The sequence below is a fragment of the Cibotium barometz genome, chromosome 18 (assembly GCF_041138505.1).
Source record: "Cibotium barometz isolate CiBa-2024 chromosome 18, ASM4113850v1, whole genome shotgun sequence".
NCBI classification, from domain to species: Eukaryota; Viridiplantae; Streptophyta; class Polypodiopsida; order Cyatheales; family Cibotiaceae; genus Cibotium; species Cibotium barometz.
Window position 1 is genome coordinate 17142924 of NC_141063.1, and position 23035 is coordinate 17165958.

The 23035-nt window shown below is 40.5% G+C and overlaps 1 protein-coding gene across 1 annotated transcript; it reads left to right on the forward strand.

The window, feature by feature from the left end:
• The first annotated feature begins 13103 nt into the window (after positions 1-13103).
• On the forward strand, positions 13104-14877 carry LOC147629001 (UDP-glycosyltransferase 85A1-like). The gene is made up of 3 exons (XM_086812940.1): positions 13104-13530; positions 13627-13732; positions 13818-14877. The coding sequence occupies exons 1-3, from the start codon at positions 13138-13140 to the stop codon at positions 14753-14755; spliced, it is 1437 nt and encodes a 478-aa protein (XP_086669066.1). The 5' UTR covers positions 13104-13137; the 3' UTR covers positions 14756-14877.
• The last annotated feature ends 8158 nt before the right edge of the window (positions 14878-23035 follow it).

The following is a 23035-nucleotide window of genomic DNA, read 5'->3' on the forward strand; positions in this document are numbered from 1 at the left end:
AAGCTCCTGTGGGTGTGGATGATGATATGTTAGATTCAACACTTTTCCTTGTAGAGATAGCTCCTAAATGGTCTGAACCCATCTTAGAAATTTTGACAAGTGGGCAGATACAACTAGCAGGTCCTAATGTGGACCTATAGCAACCATTCAAGTTAATCTCAGGGAGATTATATTGTCAGGGTAATGATGGAGTGTTGCGGATTATACCTAACCCTGACCAATATGAGGAGATCTTAGAATGGGCACATGAGGGTATTGGTGGAATCCATGCATCAGCTACTACTTGTGTGCGACGTATAACTCAGGATGGGCAATGGTGACCTACCATGCATGCGGATGCTGAAAAATTTGTTTATAACTGTGCTTCATGTCAAATTCAACAACCAATTCATAATGTCACATTATTCCAAATTTCAACTACACCAAGTTGGAGCAAGTATATTGTGGACTATCTTCAGCATGGTCATACTACTGATCAAACAATTCCTAAATATCGAAAGCATGCTATTGAAGTTGAAGCGGCCAACTATATGCTGATAGAGGGCCAACTCTACAAGAGGGGCAAGGATGGCAACTTGCGCGCATGTGTGTATGTGAAGCTGACTACTTGAAAATCTTGACTCATGCACATGCAGGTGTTGGGGGTGGACACTTTTCGGGCAATACCACAGCTAAGTTGATTAGGTGGTCTGGGCTTTGGTGGCCAATCTTACAAATGGATGTCGAAGAATATGTAAAACATTGTGACGATTGTCAAAGGGCCAAACCTCCCATCACAAAGGACAATATGCCATTGCGGCCTATGTTAAGCACACGTGCTTTTGCCAAATGGGGTATTGATTTTGTCGGTCCCATTAAACCTCGAGCTCGTCACACGCATGCCGAATATATTATAGTCGCAACAACTGACTATTTGACCAAATGGGTAGAGGCAAAGGCTACCGTAAAAAATGATGCCAGAACCACAGCCAAGTTCTTGTATGAGTACGTGTTTACACGCTATGGCTTACCTATTGAAATCATTAGTGATCAAGGTGTGCACTTTGTGAATGAGGTCATAGAGTTTTTATTTCAAGAATTTATGGTAATTCACAAGCGTTCTCCACCCTATCATCCCCAGACCAATGGTCAAGCTGAGAGTACTAAAACAAGATTCTCTGCAGCACAAGCACTCACAAAGATTGTTGAGGGGCATTAAGAACTCAATGGAGTCTTCTTGGGTCCTTTAATTTGGACGTTTAGTGAAATGCTTAAAATGCTAATCCATCTTTGACCAAGCCTAGAGGCCTAGTCCTAAAAGCATATATTTGATTTTTCACAAAAAAATAAGAAAAATGAAAAAAAGGAGATCTTCTTAGATCTGGCCACCTAGGTGACTTTAAATCTTACTTTTGGGCTGTCAGTCAATTATCATAGCCTCTCTCTACCTTTTCGAACTCCAAACATTCCAAAAATTCGTCACTTTCTTCCCCCCTTTTTTGTGTGTGCACCAGATCTCTTTCTCTCTCTACATCCTCTCTCTAAAATGCCCTGCACTCCTTCTCCATGGAAAAAAGCTTCTTTCTCTACTCCAAAGGCCATAGCTAGCAGATCTGTACTCCTAAATGAGCCTTCTCTCTCCAAACCCACAGTAGTAGCCATGGCTTGCAAGGAAGAAGCTTACCATGAGCATTCTCTCTACAATACTTGGTCCTCTCTCCATAGCTAGCAGATCTGTACTCCTAAATGAGCCTTCTCTCTCCAAACCCATAGTAGTAGCCATGGCTTGCAAGGAAGAAGCTTACCATGAGCATTCTCTCTACAATACTTGGTCCTCTCTCCAAACCCACAGTAGTAGCCATGACTTGCACAGAAGAACCTTTCCATGATGTATTCTCTCTCTATATTGCTTAGCAGCCATAGCTTGCACTAAAGAAGCTTCCCATAATGCATTGTCTCCTTTGCATTTCCTTCTCACCATTGCCAACCCTCTCTATGTTTCTTTGGCTCCCTTTGTGGCTTCTTTCTCTATCCACAATGCAGCTCTAGAGAAGCAACCCTCATCTCCATTCTTCCCATTATTTTTTGATTCCATATCCTGCTCCTTCCACTCCTATTCAACCCAAGCTTACGAGCCTACTTTCTTGTAGATGGCACTACAAGACATCACCAATAAGCCTTCTAAGTTCCGCCTTCAGGTTGATTTGGAGACAGAATACGCAACCCTATGCAGTAGGCATGTTGCACCCAATATTTCATACGATCAGCTTCGAATGCAAGGAGCAAAGGCCATTGATCTTTGGATTGATGGAAATCTTTATCCACCAGATCCAATATCTGGTGCTCTCCACCATTCAAAAGCATTACAAGTTTTTTGAAGTTTGTTGGTGATGGTTTCAATGGCCTTCTTGGCTATTGTAGGAGATTACACATGTTGTGGCTAGATGAGGCAGCTGAAAAGAGGCAAACACAATTTGCCTTCGACCAACTTCAAGCGACGTCGACTAAGCAGATCAATAGTTTGATGCAGAGGATTAAAGAGCTCTCAGAGGAGCTTGAGGTGCAGAAGAATAATTTAGCGGATCGTGTGCGTACAATAAATCAATTTACCGATAATTATGTTCGTCTTCAACACTCCACTCGTAATCTTCGGCGTCGTGTTCACCATTTCACTCACCTTCCCATTGGATATCACGCAAGGCAAAGAAAACGTAAAGTTGTTGGGTTACTTTCTAAGACAGCAGGTGCATGCAAGAGGCATATTCAAACAACCAGGTAAAAAATTTTGTAGGAATTATAGCAACTTTGAGAAGCAATTAATGAATAAAGCATCTCTCATGGGTGACTCTTGCGATTGTAGGGCATGTGCAACAGCTATACTAGGATGTAACAATGCTGAGGACAATGTTAATGTCTCCCTTCTTCAGCATGTCCTTCAGGAGAAGGATATCATGGAAATGATAACAGGTTCTGGTAATGATAAGCTGCGGGAGACCCTTCGTCGACATTTCTTGAAGGAAATCAAAGAAATTGTCACACCCAAAGAGATGCTTGATATATGTGACTCAGCAGGTATTAGCCAGAAAGGTTACAGAGCAATGTACAGGTCAATCACTTTAGGGTTGCGAGCAAAGGGAGTTACGCAATCCTTGCTTCCAACACTTAATAGCTTACAGATGGCAAAGAAGTGTGTTAATGGTGATATTGCATCCATGTTTAATGGGTACAAGTGGGTGGAGGATATTATGCAAATGCCAACAAACAAACCCTTTGAATACAATGCATATAACAATGTCTACATTGACATGGAAGTGCTACAAAAAGCAATGATTTAGTACTATGGCCTCACACTTGAAGAGATACGGGAAAAGCCGTGTTTGTCTTGAAGCTAGTTGAATGTCAAGTGGTTAAAGGTCAAAGACTGGAGCGTGTTAGTTTAACCTTGATGAGCCGAGAACTTAGAGGAAAGCCTTTAGAGACCCAAGAGTTGGATGCAAGTCAAGACAGCAATAATAGGGGTCAAGGGCATAAGCAAGACTACTACGGCATTCAATCAGAGAAGAACATCTAGTGGCAAGCAGCATGGGTCTTCCCAAAAGAGAACCATGATACCTTGAGGTGGTATTTTGAATGGTCTGGCATTCAACATGTCGTCTCTTGTTAGGTCAATGGTCAAAAGCTTGATGTTCCCGAGATAGGCTGCTTTAACGTTGAATGGCACTTGGGTGGCGATCTAAAAACCTTAAAGTGTATGTTGGGTTGTAAAACAGGTGCGAATACTATATTCTCATGTGTTTACTATTGTCATTCCAAGATAGCAGTAGACTCAAGAGTAAAAGGGAAACAACCTAGCAAAGGCAAAAGTCAAAAACAGGTGGGTGCAAAAAAAGCAATCGTTTTTTATGCTGAACAGAGGAAAGGATCAAAGGTATGGCATAATGGCATATTAAGTTGTGACCAGAGCAAGCCACCTAGTTGTGACCAGGAGGACAATGCTTGGAACCCAATCTTGGACATTCCACTATGTCAAGTGCATGTGTGCACATTACATGCAAGACTCAGGATTTTGGATAAGCTATTGATGCTCCACATAAACTATGTCTGGAACATGGAGCCCGAAGATCGACGAGAAGAGTCAATACGTGCACTAGAGGGTGTACTTTCCTCTATTGGACTACATGCTGGAGCAGTGGTCTTGACAAAGGACAGAATATCAAACCCTACACAAGACAACCCTAATAAAATTTGCATGGGTGGATCAAAGGCAAGACACTTGCTATCAAACCACTTGGGTTCTCATAGCCACACTAACTTTGAAATTTGGAAGAAGATATGTGATGTTACAACATATCGAGGAAATGATGCCAGGCTTGGCCTAAAACGTGCACGTGTATGGGAGGCGTGTGATAAAATGGTCGATCTTCTAGAGCGACCTCACCTGGATGACCATGGTATTGAGGCACTTAAACAAGCCACTTGTAGATTTACAGAAGAAATGGTCGAGGCATGGGGAGAAACACACATTACTCACTACATGGTAATGTTATATTTCTTGTGTCCTTGTAGTATGTTCATACTGTTTGTTGACTTTTTGTAATTTTCTATGCAGCATATATTGTATGCACATGGGCCATACTTTCTCGATAGATATGGCTCTTTAGCACTTTGGAGCAATCAAGGCATGGAGAAATCACATTTCCAAGCAAAGGCCATGTATTTTAAGGGCACTCGCCATGGTGGTGGCAAAGTCAAGAGTAATGCGCTCCATGAAATGTTCAACTGGTTCTATCGCGTTGTGGTTGGCAAAAAAAGGCAGAAATCTCACGGTAATTTGTCTCTTAGGCGTCAAATAATGAAAACTGTTAATGCAAGAAGAACTGAAGGATACAACCGATCAAATGCTAGGGAGAGACTACAGCAGTGGGTTGCAAGCAAGCGTCGGTGCAGTTCCTCATGGGCTTAAACTCTCTGATTGTAATCTTTTTGTGTTTTTAAATTTTTTAAAAGTTTTAAAAAAATATATTATAGACATATTTAAGTCATTTTTCATTTATAACCACCACATTTCATTTTCTTCTTTGTGCTCTGCTCTCTCCTGCTCTCCCACTATCTCTCGCACACGTACATACCTAGGCCATGCCAGAAGAACAGGAGCAAGACGAGCGGTTTTTCGATCAACTTGGCCCACTACCTGCTACAGCAAAAAGGACAAATCTACCTATAGTGTGACAGAGCAAGAGGCAAAGGAGATGAGAGAAGAAGAGCGGAGGAAGGAGGCCGAAGAAGCGCAGCGCAGGAAGGAAGCTGAAGAAGCAGAGCGTAGTAGAGAAGCGGAAGAAGAGCGGCGTCGAAAAGAAGCCGAGGAAGGTCAAGGGCAACCACTCGAGATTGTTATTGAGGCCGACACCCTAGAGCAGCTAGAGGTTATCCTATAGAATAGGGAGGTCGAGCTCTTGTCCGAGGGCATCACGAAAGATATCATTGACAAAGAGTTTGCTCTTGTGAGGGCGGCTTGGGAGAAAGAAATGCAAAAGAGACAGCAGCCCAAAGAGGATGCAAGGAGGGCAAGCCAAGCATAGCGGCAAGCAGCCACAACATCCAGACGCTCAGGACCAAGACGTGTGGCAAAAGAATGGAGGGCAAGTTTCGAGACCAGCTAGAAGAGGAAGAGCGTGCACAAAAGAAAAAGAAGTTCAAGTCTGAACAACCACCGTGGGAGAATCAAAGACCACCACCGCCTCCACCGGTTACAAAGAAGAAGAGAAAATGGAGGCCAGGGACAGGACCGTGCTACGAGAGATTAGGAAATATCAGAAAAGCATAGATCTTCTCATCCCCAAGGCACCCTTCTCTCGACTAGTGAGAGAAACAATGGAAAAATTTACTCACAGGGTTGACCACATACAGAGCACAGCTCTTGAAGCTCTTCAAGAAGCTGCTGAAGATATTGTAGTTTCCGTTTTTGAAGACTCAGTGCTGTGTATGGCACATGCCAAGAGAGTCACTTTGAAGCCTGTAGATATGGCCCTAGCCCTACGCCTACGTTTAGAGCATAGCCTTCTACCTCAATAGGCTAACCCACTTTGTAATTCTCCCTACAAACTGTTGTAATGTTCCCAAAATCCTTTGTAACATTTTCAAACATTAATGGAAGCTTTTTGAGTTGTGTTAAATTCTTTGTTGAGTCCAATTTTTTTTTGTATGCTCAGTGCCAATGAACATTTCATTAAAAAATATAAAAGCACTATATTTCATTAAAAAAATATAAAAGCACTATACACACAGGAAAAAACACACACACACACACACACACACACACACACATACACATATATACACACACACACACACACACATATATATATATACACACACATATATATATATACACACACACACACACACACACACATATATATATACACACACACACATATATATATATACACATATATATATATATACACACACACATATATATATACACATATATATATATACACACACATATATATATACACACATATATATATATATACACACATATATATATATACACATATATATACACACACACACACACACACACACACACACACACATATATATATATATACACATATATATATAAACATATATATATATATATATACAAAAAAGGTAGAGTCTATAAAGTCACCTAGAGACCCTTATTGAGGGCCTTATGAGCCTCACAAGACACACAAAAAAAATCAACAAAAAAATTAAAAAAATGCCATGTGTGCTACGGTGCGGTAATCGCCTGTTTGACCAGGTCAAAATGCAGATTTTCGCGCCGTAGCGCACATGGCTATTTTTTAATATTTTTTGATATTTTTTTTGGTCTTAGGATGCCTATAGGGCCCTTTAGGTGCCCTAATAGCCCCAAAATCTTATAATATCTTATATATCTTATATATATATATATATATCTTATATATCTTATATATATATATATATATATATCCTATATATCTTTTATATATATATATATATCTTATATATATATATATATATATATATATATATCTTTTAATAGCCCCAAAATCTTATATATATATATATATATAGGTACACACACACACACACACACACACACATATATATATATATATGTGTACACACACACACACACACACACACACATATATATATACATATATGTACATATATATACATATATGTGAGTGTGTATACATCTATAAATACAACATTTTTTCATACCGCTCTAACCCAATCCCGAATACTTTTTTTAATCACGATCGCATTTAAAATGAATCCTAAACAATATTTTCTATTAACACATGAACAAAAGCTTGAAATTTCAAGGCTTGAAATGGTATATCACAAGTACACCAGGAAAAATCACAACTTACAATGCACAACAAAAAAATTTTATTAAACTTGGAAGAGAAGTTTGCATTACATCTTTTTTATAAGCTCTTGGAAGAGCTCAGGAGAGAGAGTTCTAGAGGCTGGTTTCTGGCCTAAGCTTTGGAATATGTCACTCGGCTCGTTGATTCCTTGAGCCTGAGAAAGGGCACAATGGCTTAAAAACTGAGCTGGGATGCTTGCCCGCCGTAAAGCAATACAAGGCAGCTTCCCTAGCTACCAAAATACATTTATTTATGTTTGAGGCTAAGGGGTCCTCCGACAAGACTGCACTAAGTGCTTTACATTTTAGGAGCTCGGCATAGGCGATCTCTGAATAGTCTAAATGAAAAACCCGTACTATGTCGGCTCTGAGGGCAGTATGTAGTGCCAAAGAGATGCATCTCGACCCTCTGACTTTGGCCGCGTTCCTCCTACGCGCATAGAAAACTTGTCCACTTCAAAAGCAGTCTATCAACATGTCAATATAGAAGTTAGGAAGCGTGAAATGATACAACTAAAAATCATTTGCTTTACAACTAAGAAGTTAGGACATATCTCAGTTGCAATTTATGCTTCCTTGGTCTTGAGCATCGCCAGCAATCAAGGGCATGTGTGGTTCAAAGGCAGCTATGCTCTCATAGAATTGCACATCTTGCTTTATTTCAACGAGCGCTTTGGCCACTACATCTTCCAAGGAACTGCTACCAATATTGTATGTAAGCGCTTTTGTGAGGTTGTCATCTTCAAAAGAGATTTTCACTTTCCCTTTGTCTTGATCCCCAGCATCATTCATGGCAATAATAGACAGTGTCTCATCCTCGCGAAACCCGAGTGTCTTTGCAATGTCATCCAGAAACAAAAATTCTTTCCCATCAATAATGATTAGATGCAAAGACATGACAACAAGGTCTGGGACCTCCTCAAGTACTTCATCGCCCTCTAGAAGTAGGTCCAAAACCTCCTCGGGGACATTCTCTTGTAGAGCCACCAATGCCATTGAGGCCTCCCACTGTTCTGTAACATTCTCTTCTTCAGCATGGGCCTCTTGGACCTGCTCCATTAGCTTTACGTTGCCCTTTTCTTTTTCCTTGCCACTTTCTTTCGCCACACCCTCTTGTAACAGAAGGACCAAAACCATGTCCCAGCTCATGAAGGAAGTGCCGATGTTGCCCATTTGTAGATCCAAGAGCAAGTCTTTCTCCTCATTCCTGTAGTCCTTTTCTGTGAGGGATTTTAAAAACCTTGATAGGCGGAATCTAAAATTCTTGTCTTCCCTGACTTGATGAGGTCAACCGGAACCCATAGGCCCTCATCACCCTCAAACATGATGGAGTACGTGCTGATGTGTTGATCCATATACTCAATGACATCTGTAAAAGCATCCGCGTGTAGATGCATTGTTTCACGCACATCAATTGCTCCCTCAAACATAGGGACGATCTCGTCAACCCTATGAAGTAGCTCAAGCTTTCCTAGCTGTGCAATAAGTGCGTCAAGTAGAGGTGCCATGACTATGAGTGATTGCAAGAAAGAGAGAGTGTGTGATACAGAAAGGTGTGCGAAATTGAGAGCAAGTGTTAGGAGAGAACGGTAATTGTCAATTGATGAAAATGAGTAAAGTATCGTTTATAAATGGGCGACCTTGTTATAAAATTTTTAAAAACTTTTAAAATTTTAGAGTACAAAAAAAATTTTAAAAAATGGTATGCGAAAGCAAGAACGTATCCTTCCATCACAAGGTCATTTCTAATTTACTAGTGGCTCAAGCCACAGATGCTTGTGTGACCAACCTTACACTATCACAAAAAAATAAAACTTGCACAAGACAATTGAAAAACCTTAATAAGACAGTGAGGCAAAAAATCAACCGAGCACACGTCCAACCAATCAAGGACATGTGCCTCTCCCTTGCGAGATCAGCCACCTAGCGAGTGGCTGCGATTCTTTGCCTGTTACAACTCACTAGTGGCATGACCCGTCTCCAACGGGCAAGGGTATTCTAGCTTTGTAGGAAGAGGAGAAAAAGGCCTTATATTTAGAGCCCACTTTTGACCTCATGGTTGTCGACTTAACAAGCTACATATATATATCCACACCATGCTTGTCACAATATCAAAGCTCCCAAAACACTTAGTTTTCTTTGAATAAGCACCGAAATTGGCATACATATGTATCTAGCATTCTAACCCAGGGTAGTGGTGACAACCAAACACACATGCATAAACCATTAAAACAATATTCTAGTGACTGGATTATCTCTCCTTGGAAGCCTATACTCCTCGATGTCATCTGTCCAAAAAATATATATAACACAGTAACATTGGATATGGCAAGATATAATTTTAAAGAAAAAAAAAGCTGAAAGATAGAACCTTACAAAACTCATTTGGTGGATCAACATTTGAAACGAAGGTGTTTCAACAGGCTTGTAAACGCCAAATCAGAAATTATGTACTGTCCAATACCGATGCACCGAAAATCTATCTTGTTAGGCTTTTCATAGCCTACAAACATTACATGTACATGAAGCTGATCTGCAATCTTTTTGCAATCTTAGATTGTAAATTCCAAGCAGCCCAAAGCTCTCGTTATAAGCGTCTCGACCATACAAACCTAGCAATAATCTAGGTTCCAAAATATAAAGATATCCCCTGTTTCAAGAAAACATATCAATATCATTTTTTATATGCATTAAAACATAAAAAAACCCAAAAAGTCAATTTTTATACCCTAATACACATGTACACTCTAATAGTTCGATCATTAGAGATACTGTAGCTTGTCCTCCCAAGACGGAGGGTCTATAATTGAGCCATGAAAATTAAATAGATCAAAGTAAACAATGATGACTGTTAAAGCAAACGTCAAGACCTATACCTTCAATATATAAATAAATCAAAATGATCTCCTTGCCACATCCATCCTATGCAGTATTACTTGTGATATCAAATTCAACAATACCTTCACTAATCATTTACGCATGATTATGAGGTCTCTCTCTCTCTCTCTCTCTCTCTCTCTCTCTCTCTCTCTCTCTCTCTCTCTATGGACGTTAAGTATTTCGAACTAAGTAAGAAATATTAATAATGCCACAGTAAAAGAAAGCAAGTCAAGAGCAAAACATTTTCTTATTCGAAGGTTGTAAAAACAAAGAAGAACTTACCATGCCCCTATAGCCATCTCAAAATTTTAAACCACCCCTTCAGTAATAAATGTGGACACTCCATGTTCAAGATCTGTATGGTGGCTTTACTTCAATGTGAACCATTTATTCCAAACAATGTAAGTATATTTATATATATCAATTCAATATTACCGGCAATGGAAACGCGAGTGTGGGAGATAAAATCCAAGAATTTTGCCATCCAACTCCTATTTATTTTCATATCCGCGCATCATAAAAATAAAAAATGTCAATCTAAAAGAAACATGAATCAACTTGAAAGCATGCACACTTACTGAAAGATAACATAGATTGCACATGCCACTTATTTGCAAACATTCTCCTTCCAAATGTTTTCTTGATTGATACAACGATAGCAACTAATTAAATACCCCTTGAAAAAAACGTCAACATACCAAGAAAGGAGTTCATTATAGTAGCGAAGCTTGCTTGTGGTTAAAACATGAGAATTCGATACGCTTTCTAAACTGTGGGAGGTTATTTTTTTCAAAGGATTATATTCTAGCTTGGAAAGATGCTATTTATTTGTGATTTGTAATTATAAATCTCAAATATGTAGGTGGCAAATCAAGGAGAGGCCGCGACAGCTGGACCAATCATAGCGGTGCCAGTGGAGGCAATGACAGGTGCAAGCAAACCGATGTGGCATGCGATGGGTGCGGATGATCGTGGGAAGCAACAAAGAGTCAACCGAGGAGACGTCCAACCAATCAAGGACACGTCTCTTTGTTTGTGAGATCAACACCTAGCGGCGGTTGCGATTCTTCGCTCGCCTGTTTTTACAAGTTACAACTCAAGCAAAACTTACGGATCTCCCCACCATCCTACCTTAGCAACCTACAAAATAAACATTCAACATTGTTAGCGTTACTTAAAAACTCATTTAACATTGTCTCTCTTCGTAGAGCCGAGCGACGACTGCGATTCTTCAGGTGGAGCTTACGGATCTCCCCACCGTCCTAGCTTAGCATTGTAGCAACCTACAAAATAATCATTTAACATTGTTAGAGTTATTTAAAAAGTCATTTAACATTGCTCTCTCCTTCGAGATCAGCACAGAGCGACAGCTTTGTGATTCTTCATGTGGAACTTACGGATCTCCCCACCGTCCTACCTTAGCAACCTACAAATAAACCATTTAAAAAATCATTTAACTTTGTCAGAGTTACTTAACAAGCATATTGCTAGCAACTCTCTTGTTACCACCACTATGACTTGCAAGCTGACAGGTTTATACCAACATATCCCTTACCTTCCCCCAACTAAATTCCAAAGTTCTCGTGATGCCCTTGTGAGCTACGGCATTCGTGTGTTCCCATATCTTTGCAAGCACATAGGCCCTGATAGTGTTCCTATCAGCTAAGATGTAACCTGTGCTCCTTTTGGATACTAATAAAAACTTCCTCTGCATTAAAAAAAAAAGCCTATTGCTATTAACGGTTGCTATACAATACTAGGGTATAATTACAAGCTCTAGTGACACTAAGCTTTTTGAAAAACCCTAATACTTTCTGAATTTTCAAGAATAAGGATGGCATTAGGGTTTTAAAAGAAAACAATTTGGGTTTTACAATAAAACTAAGAAAGCAAAACAATCATCTTTAAATTTGGATCCTTGCCCGGCCTATCATTGCAAGCTTCTTAATCGTAACGTGAAAGATCATGATATGGATATAGCTAAGGGCATCTGTCGATGATGTATCTTAGAGAAGTGAACTTTTTGTAAAGGTTTCCTTTTGTTAATATTACATATATTTACTTCCCAAAAGAAATAATTGGATCCTTGCATGTTTTACCTATATGGTTTCATGCTATGTACAAGAAGGGAAGTTTGCCCAAAGGTGAGAATATATATATATATATATATATATATATTGGCTCAAGGAAACATGTGTCAACAATCACTTTGTACATGAATATAGTGCCGCGTTACTAAAAGGATTTTCAGAACATTTTATTTATGTGGAATGAGAACTCGCACCATTTTATTTATGTGGCTAGACACCCCATCCCTAACATTGCTAGCTTATCGTCGATAGAGACTAGAACTGCAGCAGTTGAGGCTCATAAATAGATCTTAACAGTGAGCCTTATTAACACGTTATTTTTTTGGCTTTTAGTACAGCTGACAAAGGGAAGAGAGAACCGAGTCTAGACTTTCATGGTTTGTTTCCTTTGCTTGTTTAACATAAAGTTAAAACTCTCTGTTGCTATGCATCACAAGACAGGAGTTGATTATAGCGTCGAAGCTGGTTGCATTTTTAAAACATGAGAATATGATACCGTACTCTATATAGGGTGCTTGCCACCTTACGTGCTCAAATTATGTCCGCGTTGAAGGACAAAGTGAAGGTCACCGCCTCTAACAACTACAGGTCACCGCCTCTAACAACTACAGGGTAAATGTAAAGCGGACGGCCGCCGGACACTTTCTTCACACAGTGCGAGAGTCGTGGCTAGAGAGGAAAGAACTCCGTTTCGGACTCTTTTACTTGGACAAGACTGGCATTATACGCCCGCAATCAGTTGCTTTATATTCTACCCCAGATCGGAGCTACAATTAATATTACTCCCTTTCAGCTATGGCTCCTACTGTCATTAGACCCCATGTCCTTGCAATTCCTTTGCCAGCCCAAGGCCATATCAACCCGCTCATGCGCCTGTGCAAAATACTCGCCTCCAAAGGCTTCATCGTAACCTTTGCCAACGTAGAACCTATCCACGACCGAATGAACAAAGGCAGCATGAATAGATCTAGCACAAGTTCAGATCAGGGGTTGGATATCCGGAGAGCCCACATCCCCATTGCGGGACTGGACATGGCTAACGATTTCCGGTTCTCCTTGCAACATCTCTTCGAAGCTGTGGAAGGCCTCACTGCAGCGCTCGAGCAGCTGGTGGAACGTCTTTCTACCGAAGGCTCGCCGGTCACTTGCTTGCTTTCCGATGTCTTCACAGCGAGTCCTGTACACAAGGTGGCCGATGGTGGCGCTCTTCCCGTCCAGCCAAAGCAGAAACCTTATATCTAACTTTTCTTTTCCGATGTCTTCACAGCGAGTCCTGTACACAAGGTGGCCGATAAGTTCAACCTGCCATGGGTGGCGCTCTTCCCGTCCAGCCAAAGCAGAAACCTTATATACTTCTACGTGCTAGACGGGCTAATCCCTATCAAAGACGGTAAACCTTTGTATATATTTAATCCCTTAGTCACTAACGTAATTATTGCTAACTGTGTGGTTCGTTCTTTCATGGATGTTCGCAGTGATAAACGCCAGCTCCCAGCCGCCCAGCGATCTGTTTCACAGCAGCCTTCCCGGCCTGCCCCCTCTACGAAACGTAGACCTCCCAATGTACGCGCATGTAGTAGATGACACAGAGTACGTGTACCGCGTAGGCGCACGCGAGTGGCGTATAGTGTACGAGAGAGCCCATGCCATTGTGGTCAATAGCTTCGACGAGCTGGAGCTTCCCTCTCTCGAAGCGATGAGCTCCCGCGTGAACGTGCCTATCTACGCCGTGGGCCCGCTGGTCGGCGAGCTCGTGAATGAAAGCACCACCAGCCTGTGGCCGGAAGAGACTCACTACGAGGAATGGCTTCATCAACAACCGGCGCAGTCCGTCATCTACATTTCCTTCGGCACAATCACCGTCCTCTCCAGGTTGCAGTTTGAGGAGGTTCTTCGCGGCTTGGAGGCCAGCAAGCAGCGGTTTCTATGGGCGCTACGTCCGGATCTTGTTGAGGGCTTAGGTGAGTTTCACTTCACCGGCTGTTATAAGGATTGCGGGTATTTCATCCGATGGGCACCGCAGCTGCGCGTCCTCTCGCACTCTGCAGTAGCCGGCTTCCTCACCCACTGCGGCTGGAACTCCACCATGGAAGCCATCGCCACCGGGGTCCCCATGCTTTGTTGGCCCTACTTCGCAGACCAGTACCTCAACGCCAAATACATCGCAGAAGAGTGGAAGATTGGGCTGAGGTTCCAACCAGGAAAAAAGTCGAGGGAACGCAATGGTGGTGGCGTGGTTAGCAGAGACGAAGTGGAACGACTTGTCAGAGCATTGATGGAAGGTGAAGAAGGAAAGGTAGCGAGAAAGAAGGCTGCACGGCTCAGAGAAGCTAGTGAGCGAGCTTTACAAGTCGGAGGGTCTTCGCAAGCAAAGCTTCAAGCCCTTATCCACCAACTACACCCTAAGACCTAGTCGTAAACGTTTGCAACTTTGACTTACAATGGTTAGTTAGATTTAAATCTTTGTAATTATTGTCTTTTGTTTATTTAGTATTGTTGTATCATGGTTTTAAGTTAAGGGATTGTTTTAGTGAACATCATGTGAGATCCTTAACTAATGAACTTGCCTATATATATCACACAGTGTGGTCTCGAAGGATTCATTCTTAGAAAACTTATGATATCACGTGATTGTACAAGAAAAGAGTTTTTTGAAATGAGATATAAGTAAGAGTAAGGCCATGTATTTAGGTGAATACTATATCTTAGAGGGAGGGGGTCTTTAGGAGATAGGAAGGGGTACAGCAACATTAAGGACATATTGCTATAAGTAAGAGTAAGGCCATGTATTTAGGTGAATACTATATCTTAGAGGGAGGGGGTCTTTAGGAGATAGGAAGGGGATAGGAAGGGGTATAGCAACATTAAGGATATGTCATAAGAACGTTTGATGAACATAGTTGTACAAAATTCTTGCAATGTTTTGGTAACATTCCAATAATACTTTTAGCAATGAAATTCTTTAAGAATATAAACATTCCAGAAACCATTCACTTATATTACATTGGGTATTCCAAGCATTCCAAAAACCATTCACTTGTACTACATTGGGGCAATATATGTGTTGAAGTTGTCAATAATTGATGGGAAAATCTATCATGCTTGTTGCACCTATTTTGGTGGATATTTATGCCAAATGTGGTAAACTCGCAAAAGCACACAAGCATTGGAGGAGCTTTCTATTTAGGATATAGTCATCTAGTCTACAGTTTGCAGCAAAGATCTGCCCTCTTTCCTCTTCTACTACATCTGAAATTGTGACTGCTCTGGCTGCTGCAGTCTGAGGTGGAACTCTTTCTCTTTGGTTGCCCCAGTTCTAGGAAGGAGTTATGAGGTTACTCTGGACAGAGGCAGATGGTTGAGCTGGAGTTCTTCTGGGGTTTCCCTGGCTTGGGCGAGACGGACCCTGATTAGATTAGTATGAAGGGGTTGGTCTCTGAACTCGGGGTCCTTGACTTCCTTGTCCCCTTGACATGGCAGGAGTCGGGCAGTCTTTGAACTTGTGACCAAAACCTTGGCATCCAAAAAGTTATGTTTTGTCTATTGCTCAAAGGTTATTTGGTGATTAAGGTGAGAGTAGAAGGTCAAGGGGGGTCAATTTTGAATGATGTAAGAGATGATGTCATGGGGCCACATGGGTTGATTGTGAGCTATCATTGATGTATTGTCACATGTACTTTCATGAGTGGATAAAATCCGATCCTTTGAACATGGTCCTGTGGTGAGAAAGCACTAAATTGTCTCCAAATAGACATCTATCCACATATAATCACCTTTGTTAGCATGCTAAAATCCTATGATAACATGAGTGTTGGAAGTCCTCATTTGTAGTAGTTGGAAGAAGTTAATGCTACATCATTGGTTTCTATATACTTTGCAAATTTCTTGAGAAGATGTTTTACACACCATGTGTATGTTGTTCATGGTTTCATATCACTTTCATGGTGCATGTATATTAATGATCTAATGATATCAATAAATGATCATCAACAACAATTGTAACATGCCCATCTTCAATAATAATATATGTCCATTTATAGATAAAATTATGGTCTTTTTACCAATGTATAAATCAACATTTTAAGAGATGAGAAATTATGGTCTTTTTACCAGTGTATAAATCAACATTTTAATAATTGAGCTATTTGTACTTGAAATCTTAAAATTATGAGTCCAAATTTGAAATCTACATGTGATTTTACTCTAGTATAAGATTTTATAACACTCAAAACGAACACCGAAATAAGAATCCACGTAAACTTTTAGTTAAATTACGGTAAACTTTCAACCTTAATAAACGCCCGTCCGGGTGTTCGATCAACGAACGGACTGCACCCTTATGACCAAGAAAACACCCCGGACAATTTCATTGAAAATAATTTCGACAGCAGATGTCGGATGCGTCGGCACACATATCGAGGCCAGTATCCCAAAAAAGGGATTCCCGCTTCCAAAAAAATTCCTCTTGTTGGGAAACGTGCATCAAAGGGCGCCCACACGTGGACCGAAAACCGGCCACCCTAGCGTATGGTCTCCACTTGCCGTCACGTGGACACCTATGTGACGACTGCCCTGGAAGGTACCCCATCTTTGGTCCGCACAAGAACCTTTCTTTCTACAGACCCATGCAATAGAGACTGACATACTTTCATCGTATACCTTCCTTTCCACTACTCTTTCCTCTCTCCTTACCTGTACGTGTACCATACCCTATATAAACCCCCAGCCCCAACACCCCCATCTTCGCAATGTGCGTGGAGGCTCTCCCCCACAGCTTTCTACAGACAATAGTAGGCAAGTCTTATCCAGCAGCCCTCTCCAATCCAGCAACCCTCTCCAGCCAAGCTCTCATAGCCAGCCCTCTTGTCTTGTGGAGGGGGTATTCTACACTATTCCAATTGTGAATTGACACGTATACAAAAGTATGGCATTCTTGTCTCCTCTAAATGTCTTCTTAACGGTTCTATTTTAGTGGTGAACGGCTAAAATGGCTTAATTTAGACGTTTACGATGGCTAACATTAAAGTTTGGGTCCAAAATAGTGACATCTTGTTCCATTTTATATTTCAAAAAATCAAACAGGAAGATAGAAAATCTTCTCTTTTCAGGCTCTGAAAATAACGCTATTAATGACAAATCACCAAATTTTTTCAAACGTCTACTTTCCACCTTCCCTCCATTTTGGTATGGCTCCTTCCCTTTTCCACCTTCCCTCCATTTTGGCATATGGCTTTTTCTCCTTTCTTTGCATTTTCAAAAGACTCACTATTTTTCTCTCAGCTGTGAGCTTCTATGGCGTCCTCACGTCGTCCTTCTCATAATATAACTTCTTGTGATTTTCATAACACCAGAGAGGATGGTGTTTGGAAACCCATGTCTTTTCATGTGAATGATTGGGTAACAATGCTTCCCTCTTGCAAAGGTGCCCACATGGTGAAAAGAACCAAGCGAAATGAAGTGAAATCCCATTGGAAAGGTCGTGTTCTTGCCTTCAAAGTGACCGACAATGGTTGGCTTGCAAAAGTTCAACATGTCTACATGGCCAAAGACATGGTGTTGAACTTGGATGAACATCCAATTCTCCATTCTTACTGTAATTTAACAAAACTTTATCTATTTGATATAACACAATATTTCTCCTTTTGATATATTTGTTGTTTGTTTAATTTCAGTTATCTTTCCATCAACAGCTGTGGAGTGGCAGCCTGTTGAGAGCTTAAGTGGCACATTCAAAGCAATTCACAAGGGGATTACAGATGTAATGTATGCAGACAAACCACCTTCATTTTACAAATCAGTGGATATATTTGTGTATTTTGCAGAATACAGGGTTCCATCAAGAGAAGGTGTTCATGGAGAATTATATGACATACCTATTCCCACATTAATGTCACTCGAATGGGAAGTTCCTGATCCAAATACCATAACAAGCTTCAAATCCAAAATCAAAGATGATATTCTTAAAGCCATGTCTCCTGGAAGGATTTCAAGAAGGATAAAAATTCAATGGTTCTTGCCTGTACATGTCTTTGTGGCATGTTTCAATACAATGGAATTGGAGAGGACAAGAACGATGTGGCTTAATAGAAGACTATCTACGACTGATCTGGACACTGTACTTGGAGAAGGATGGAGTACCAAGGAAACTTTTCATATTGGCGACAATATCAGTTGTAGAGTAAGCCCAAATTCTATGTCTATCTCATACCAACTATGTCGTCAATCCCTAGTTTTGGGCTATGACTATAGGAGATGGAAAAGCAAGCTTGGTAGTTGGGTCCCTTTGGATTCTGAAGAGAATTGTCCAGAGTTTGAATTTAACATCATAGTCCATCCATTCATAGATCCTAGGAACCTTATAGTAACATCAAACTGGAGACTACAACATGTAAGAGAGTCGCTTGAGTTTCTGGACGAAACATCACCTGAATATAGATTCAAAGTAGATGATATTGTTGTCAGTACAAGGATGGAGAGTGTAACCTCATGCATCACATGTCTTCCCCCCAAAAAAGTTGTATTTGAGCCACTTGCAAAAGGGCAAGTTTGTTAAGCTGAAAAGGATTTCTCCAATAATGTAATCAATATATTCTGCTAAATTTCGTCTTGACTTCTTCACAAAAATGGTAAACATATTGTTCGCAACACAAAACAAGGTTTAACAGTTGAATATCAAATTGTTGATACTGAATTTAAGTATAGAATATAGTCCCAAAAATGGTGTGCTCATATGGACAAAATGAACAAAACAAAAGCCAATTTGTGGAATCACTCAACAAAATCAACTTTTCTTTTGGCATGGGATGACCCTGGATCTTTAGAGAATCTTTCTCTCTTCTGTTTGCTTTGATCAAATTTGGCTGATTGAGGTTCAAGTTCCGGTGTTTTGAGCTCTTGAGATGTTGGAAAGGAAGACTTTGCAGTGGATTCCTCAACTGGTGGTAAGTTGGGCTCTTCTCTGAGATCTTTAGGTGTTGGCGAGGGAGATTTGGCAGTGGGGTCTGGTTTTGGAGAAGGTTCTTTGGAGGTTGGCTTTGGAGACTTGGCAGTCTTCTTGGGGAACATGAAAAAGAAATTGAATGGAGAGCCAACATTTGCCCTCTTACTTTCTTTGTTGGATGAACGACGCTTCTGAATTTTAAATTTCACTGGTGAGTGAAACGGAAGACCTTTAGTAGCACTCTTCTCTTTGACAGGGGTCTTCTCTTTGATTGGGGTTTTCTCTTTGACAGGGGTCTTCTCTTTGATAGGAGTCTTCTCTTGACCTGGTGAAGAGCTCTTCTCTTTAGCAGGAGGGCTAGGGCTCTTCTCTTTAGTAGGAGGGCTAGGGGTCTTCTGTTTAGCAGGAGGGCTAGGGCTCTTCTCTTTAGCAGGAGGGCTAGGGCTCTTCTCTGTAGCCTGAGGGCTCTTCCCTTTAGAATGGGTCTTCTCTTCAATAGTGCTCTTTTTCCCCTTGGAAGATCTGCTCTTAGTAGGGCTCTTCTTTCTTTCCTTCTTCTCTTTGGCAGAGGTCTTTTTCTTTTTGGATGAGCCATCCTTGACATGGCTTTTCTTCTCCTCCTTTTGTCTTTTCTTTGAAGTTGTACCCTTGGCTCCTTTCTTAGGTGGAAAGGGGGAATCATGATCAACTGGATTGATAGATCTTTCCAAAACCATAGACACTGCCTTCTCCCTTACCCAACTTACCCAAGAATCTGGATATTCATGCAACTAAGGCAAAAGAAAATGATAAAATTTCTTAATATGAGAAAGTCACTAAATGTATTGATCCAATCAATCAATGCTATCATTACATGAACTTACAGTAAGTGTTGTCATTCTAAATCTTGACTCAAGATATCTCCAAGCATTAGCAAGCACCATCCATCCACAAGATGTTGAGTCTTTCTGCAAAGGAACTTTCTGATTGTAGTACTTAAAATCTTCAAGTTTGTAGTCTTCATAGGTGGAACCTAGGAAACTCAAGATAAGTTTGGCAGCATTGCAAGCAAAAAATATTGAGGGTCAACCAAACAATTGAAAACTTACAAAATATTGCTCTAGAACATAAACCATGGTAAAGTTGATTCTTACATTTTACTTCTCCCATGAATGGATGCTAAAGAATTCATAACGATTACATCTCTATCCAATAGATTGAAGATAATAAGACTCCAATGGCCTCTGTGATAAGATGAATACTGCAATTAGTTGTGAATATTGTAATGATAGACAAAAGATAATTGAGTGTGTGTCTTACACTTCAACATAAGGGTATACAATGTAATTGCATGTCAGCATATCAAAGTTTTTTAGAAAACTTGCAAGGTCCCCTTGCCTATTGAAAAGGCACTGTGTTACAAGGGGATCAAGAATGGTCACTTGCATAGCCATTGAGTCAGGAAGATCCCTCATAAGACATCTGGAGATCAAGGGGATCAAGAATGGTCACTTGCATAGCCATTGAGTCAGGAAGATCCCTCATAAGATATCTGGAGACATAAACAAAACATATCAATAAAATATGGAATCTGAGAAATTCATCAAGAAAGCAAAAGGAAATTCACACAAACCTCAGACAGATAAAGAGGATTGTGTCACATATCTAAATATTGTGATTCACAAGCATACTTGTGTCTTCAGGGGCAATGTCACAATAAACCTCATCCTCTCCATGCATGGAGACATCTACTACCATTTGACCTGTTACATTCTGATAAAGTTCTGAATTGGGTGCATGAAGAATTTCAGCTTGCTGAGAAAGAATGGTATTCTCTATAATCTTCTCCTGCTCTCTCTCTTTCTCCACTTCTCCTTTAATATCGTGAGCTTTTCTTGTACTATAAGTATGCGAAACATCTTCAATAACAACTGATTGTTTGGGTTGTCTTGCTGGAGGAATATTTAGAATTTCAAAAGCCCTCATATCTTGACTTGGAATGGGTTCCAAAGCTTTGTCAAACTTGTATCTAAGTCTGGACACAAGCACAAAATCTTTGCTCATGAGAGTGATCCTATGAGCAAATGCAGCAGCAAAAATGTATCCATCATTCATAAAGTCGATCAAAAAATCCTCAGCAGCCTCTTGAAGACACATAAGGGCCTGTGACTCCCATCAGACTTTATCAAGATTTGTGTTTCTCATTTTGCCAATTAACCTTTCTGATATGTCCCTGACAACCTTTCTGATATGTCCCTGACAACCCGCATAAATGGCAGTCAAGGGATGAGAAGATTAGTAGATTTCTGTGCCGCTCTGATCTCTCTTAGTGACTTCACTTGATAATGTAATCTCTTTCTTGCTGTTGCCCTAGCACGAGGCTTTGGAGGAGGCTTTTCTTGTTTTTCATCGACAACTGGCTTTTTGGAAGATCCTGGTTTGTCTTGAGCTTTTTTAGTCTCCAAAGGGGCATAGACTTTCCTTGCAGTCTGTTTTGTCCTCACCATTGAAGTTAAAGAAAAAGAATAGACCCGATTAGGGTGATTTGTGAGTTGAGATAAAAAAACTAACAGTGGCCCGAACTAAGCGATGAGGCAGATCCAAAATGGTTGGATTAGCTCTATCGCTTGATTCGGGCTATGACTATATGAGATGGAACTAAGCGATGAATAGCTTCCAAAAGGATTGGAATAGCTCAATCGCTTGATTCCGGATATGTCCGAAACAAGGTGAAGATGGAGATCGGCTCTATTGCTGGATTCGGGGTATGGCCAAGTGATAGGGGAGGATCCGAAAGCAAGCGATGAAGAAGGTCCGATTTGTTTGGATGAGATCTATCGCTTGATATGGGTGAGAAGGGTAAAAGGAGATTCTGAGAATTTCGGAGGAGCAATTTTGCTTGATACCGTGTCGGTGAAAAATAGAAATGTTTTCAAGAAAATTAAATTTTTATACCTCGAATCCGTCGTACATAGGACCGTTGGATACATGTGTCATGCAATCATTTTTGCCACATGGCACGAACGGTCACTATTTAAGGTATTTTTACCACGCTCCACGTGCTCCATCGGATATTCTCAAAAACTCTCTCTCGTTTTTTTTCAAACCTTCAAATTGCCAAGGCCCGCACCAGATGATAGAAGCATTCCTTAACTTTTGGACCACTTATTTTCGCTTAGTCGGGCTCTGCCGCCATATAGTGACTTCCAAGCTCTATTTTGCAAAACTCTCTCTTTTTTTTCGAACCTTCAAATTGCCAAAGCCCGCACCAAGCGATAGAAGCATTCCAAAACTTTTGGACCACTTATTTTTGCTTAGTTCGGGCTCTGCCATATAAAAACTTCCAAGCCTTCTTCAGAATTGTTCTAGCGTTTTTCTCAAATATCACAATGAGTAAAAGTGTTCAGGGACAACATGAACTTGTTGAAGAAAGCCCAAGTGAAAGACTCTTGAATGCTATTTTGCAAGATGGTCACTCATGACATGAAGGTATACGTAGATGCAGTGGAGATATTCAATCCAAGGTTTGTTCTTTCAGATGTTTTGATGAAGCTTAAGGACATTCTTGAAGAGGAGTACAAACAATTTGAAATGTCAATTGAAGCTCATTGTTTTCATATCGGAGACAATGATTTTTGTCATCTTACCGATTTTACTTAGCTGTCAGTGGAGAAAGCCAAAGTTACAAAGAGGTTCAGTAGATTTTCAAATAGAATCTCTTTCACATGCCCTTCATCCATTTCTTGTCCAATTCATAAAAAGCTTTGTAACCTT

What these genes read in the sequence shown, in the direction of transcription:
- LOC147629001 (XM_086812940.1), top strand. Translation starts at nt 13,138, where the DNA reads ATGGCTCCTACTGTCATTAGACCCCATGTCCTTGCAATTCCTTTGCCA. An exon ending in CAGCGAGTCCTGTACACAAG is followed by an intron (nt 13,531 to 13,626) that starts GTGGCCGATGGT and finishes CCTGTACACAAG; the next exon opens with GTGGCCGATAAGTTCAACCT. An exon ending in GCTAATCCCTATCAAAGACG is followed by an intron (nt 13,733 to 13,817) that starts GTAAACCTTTGT and finishes GGATGTTCGCAG; the next exon opens with TGATAAACGCCAGCTCCCAG.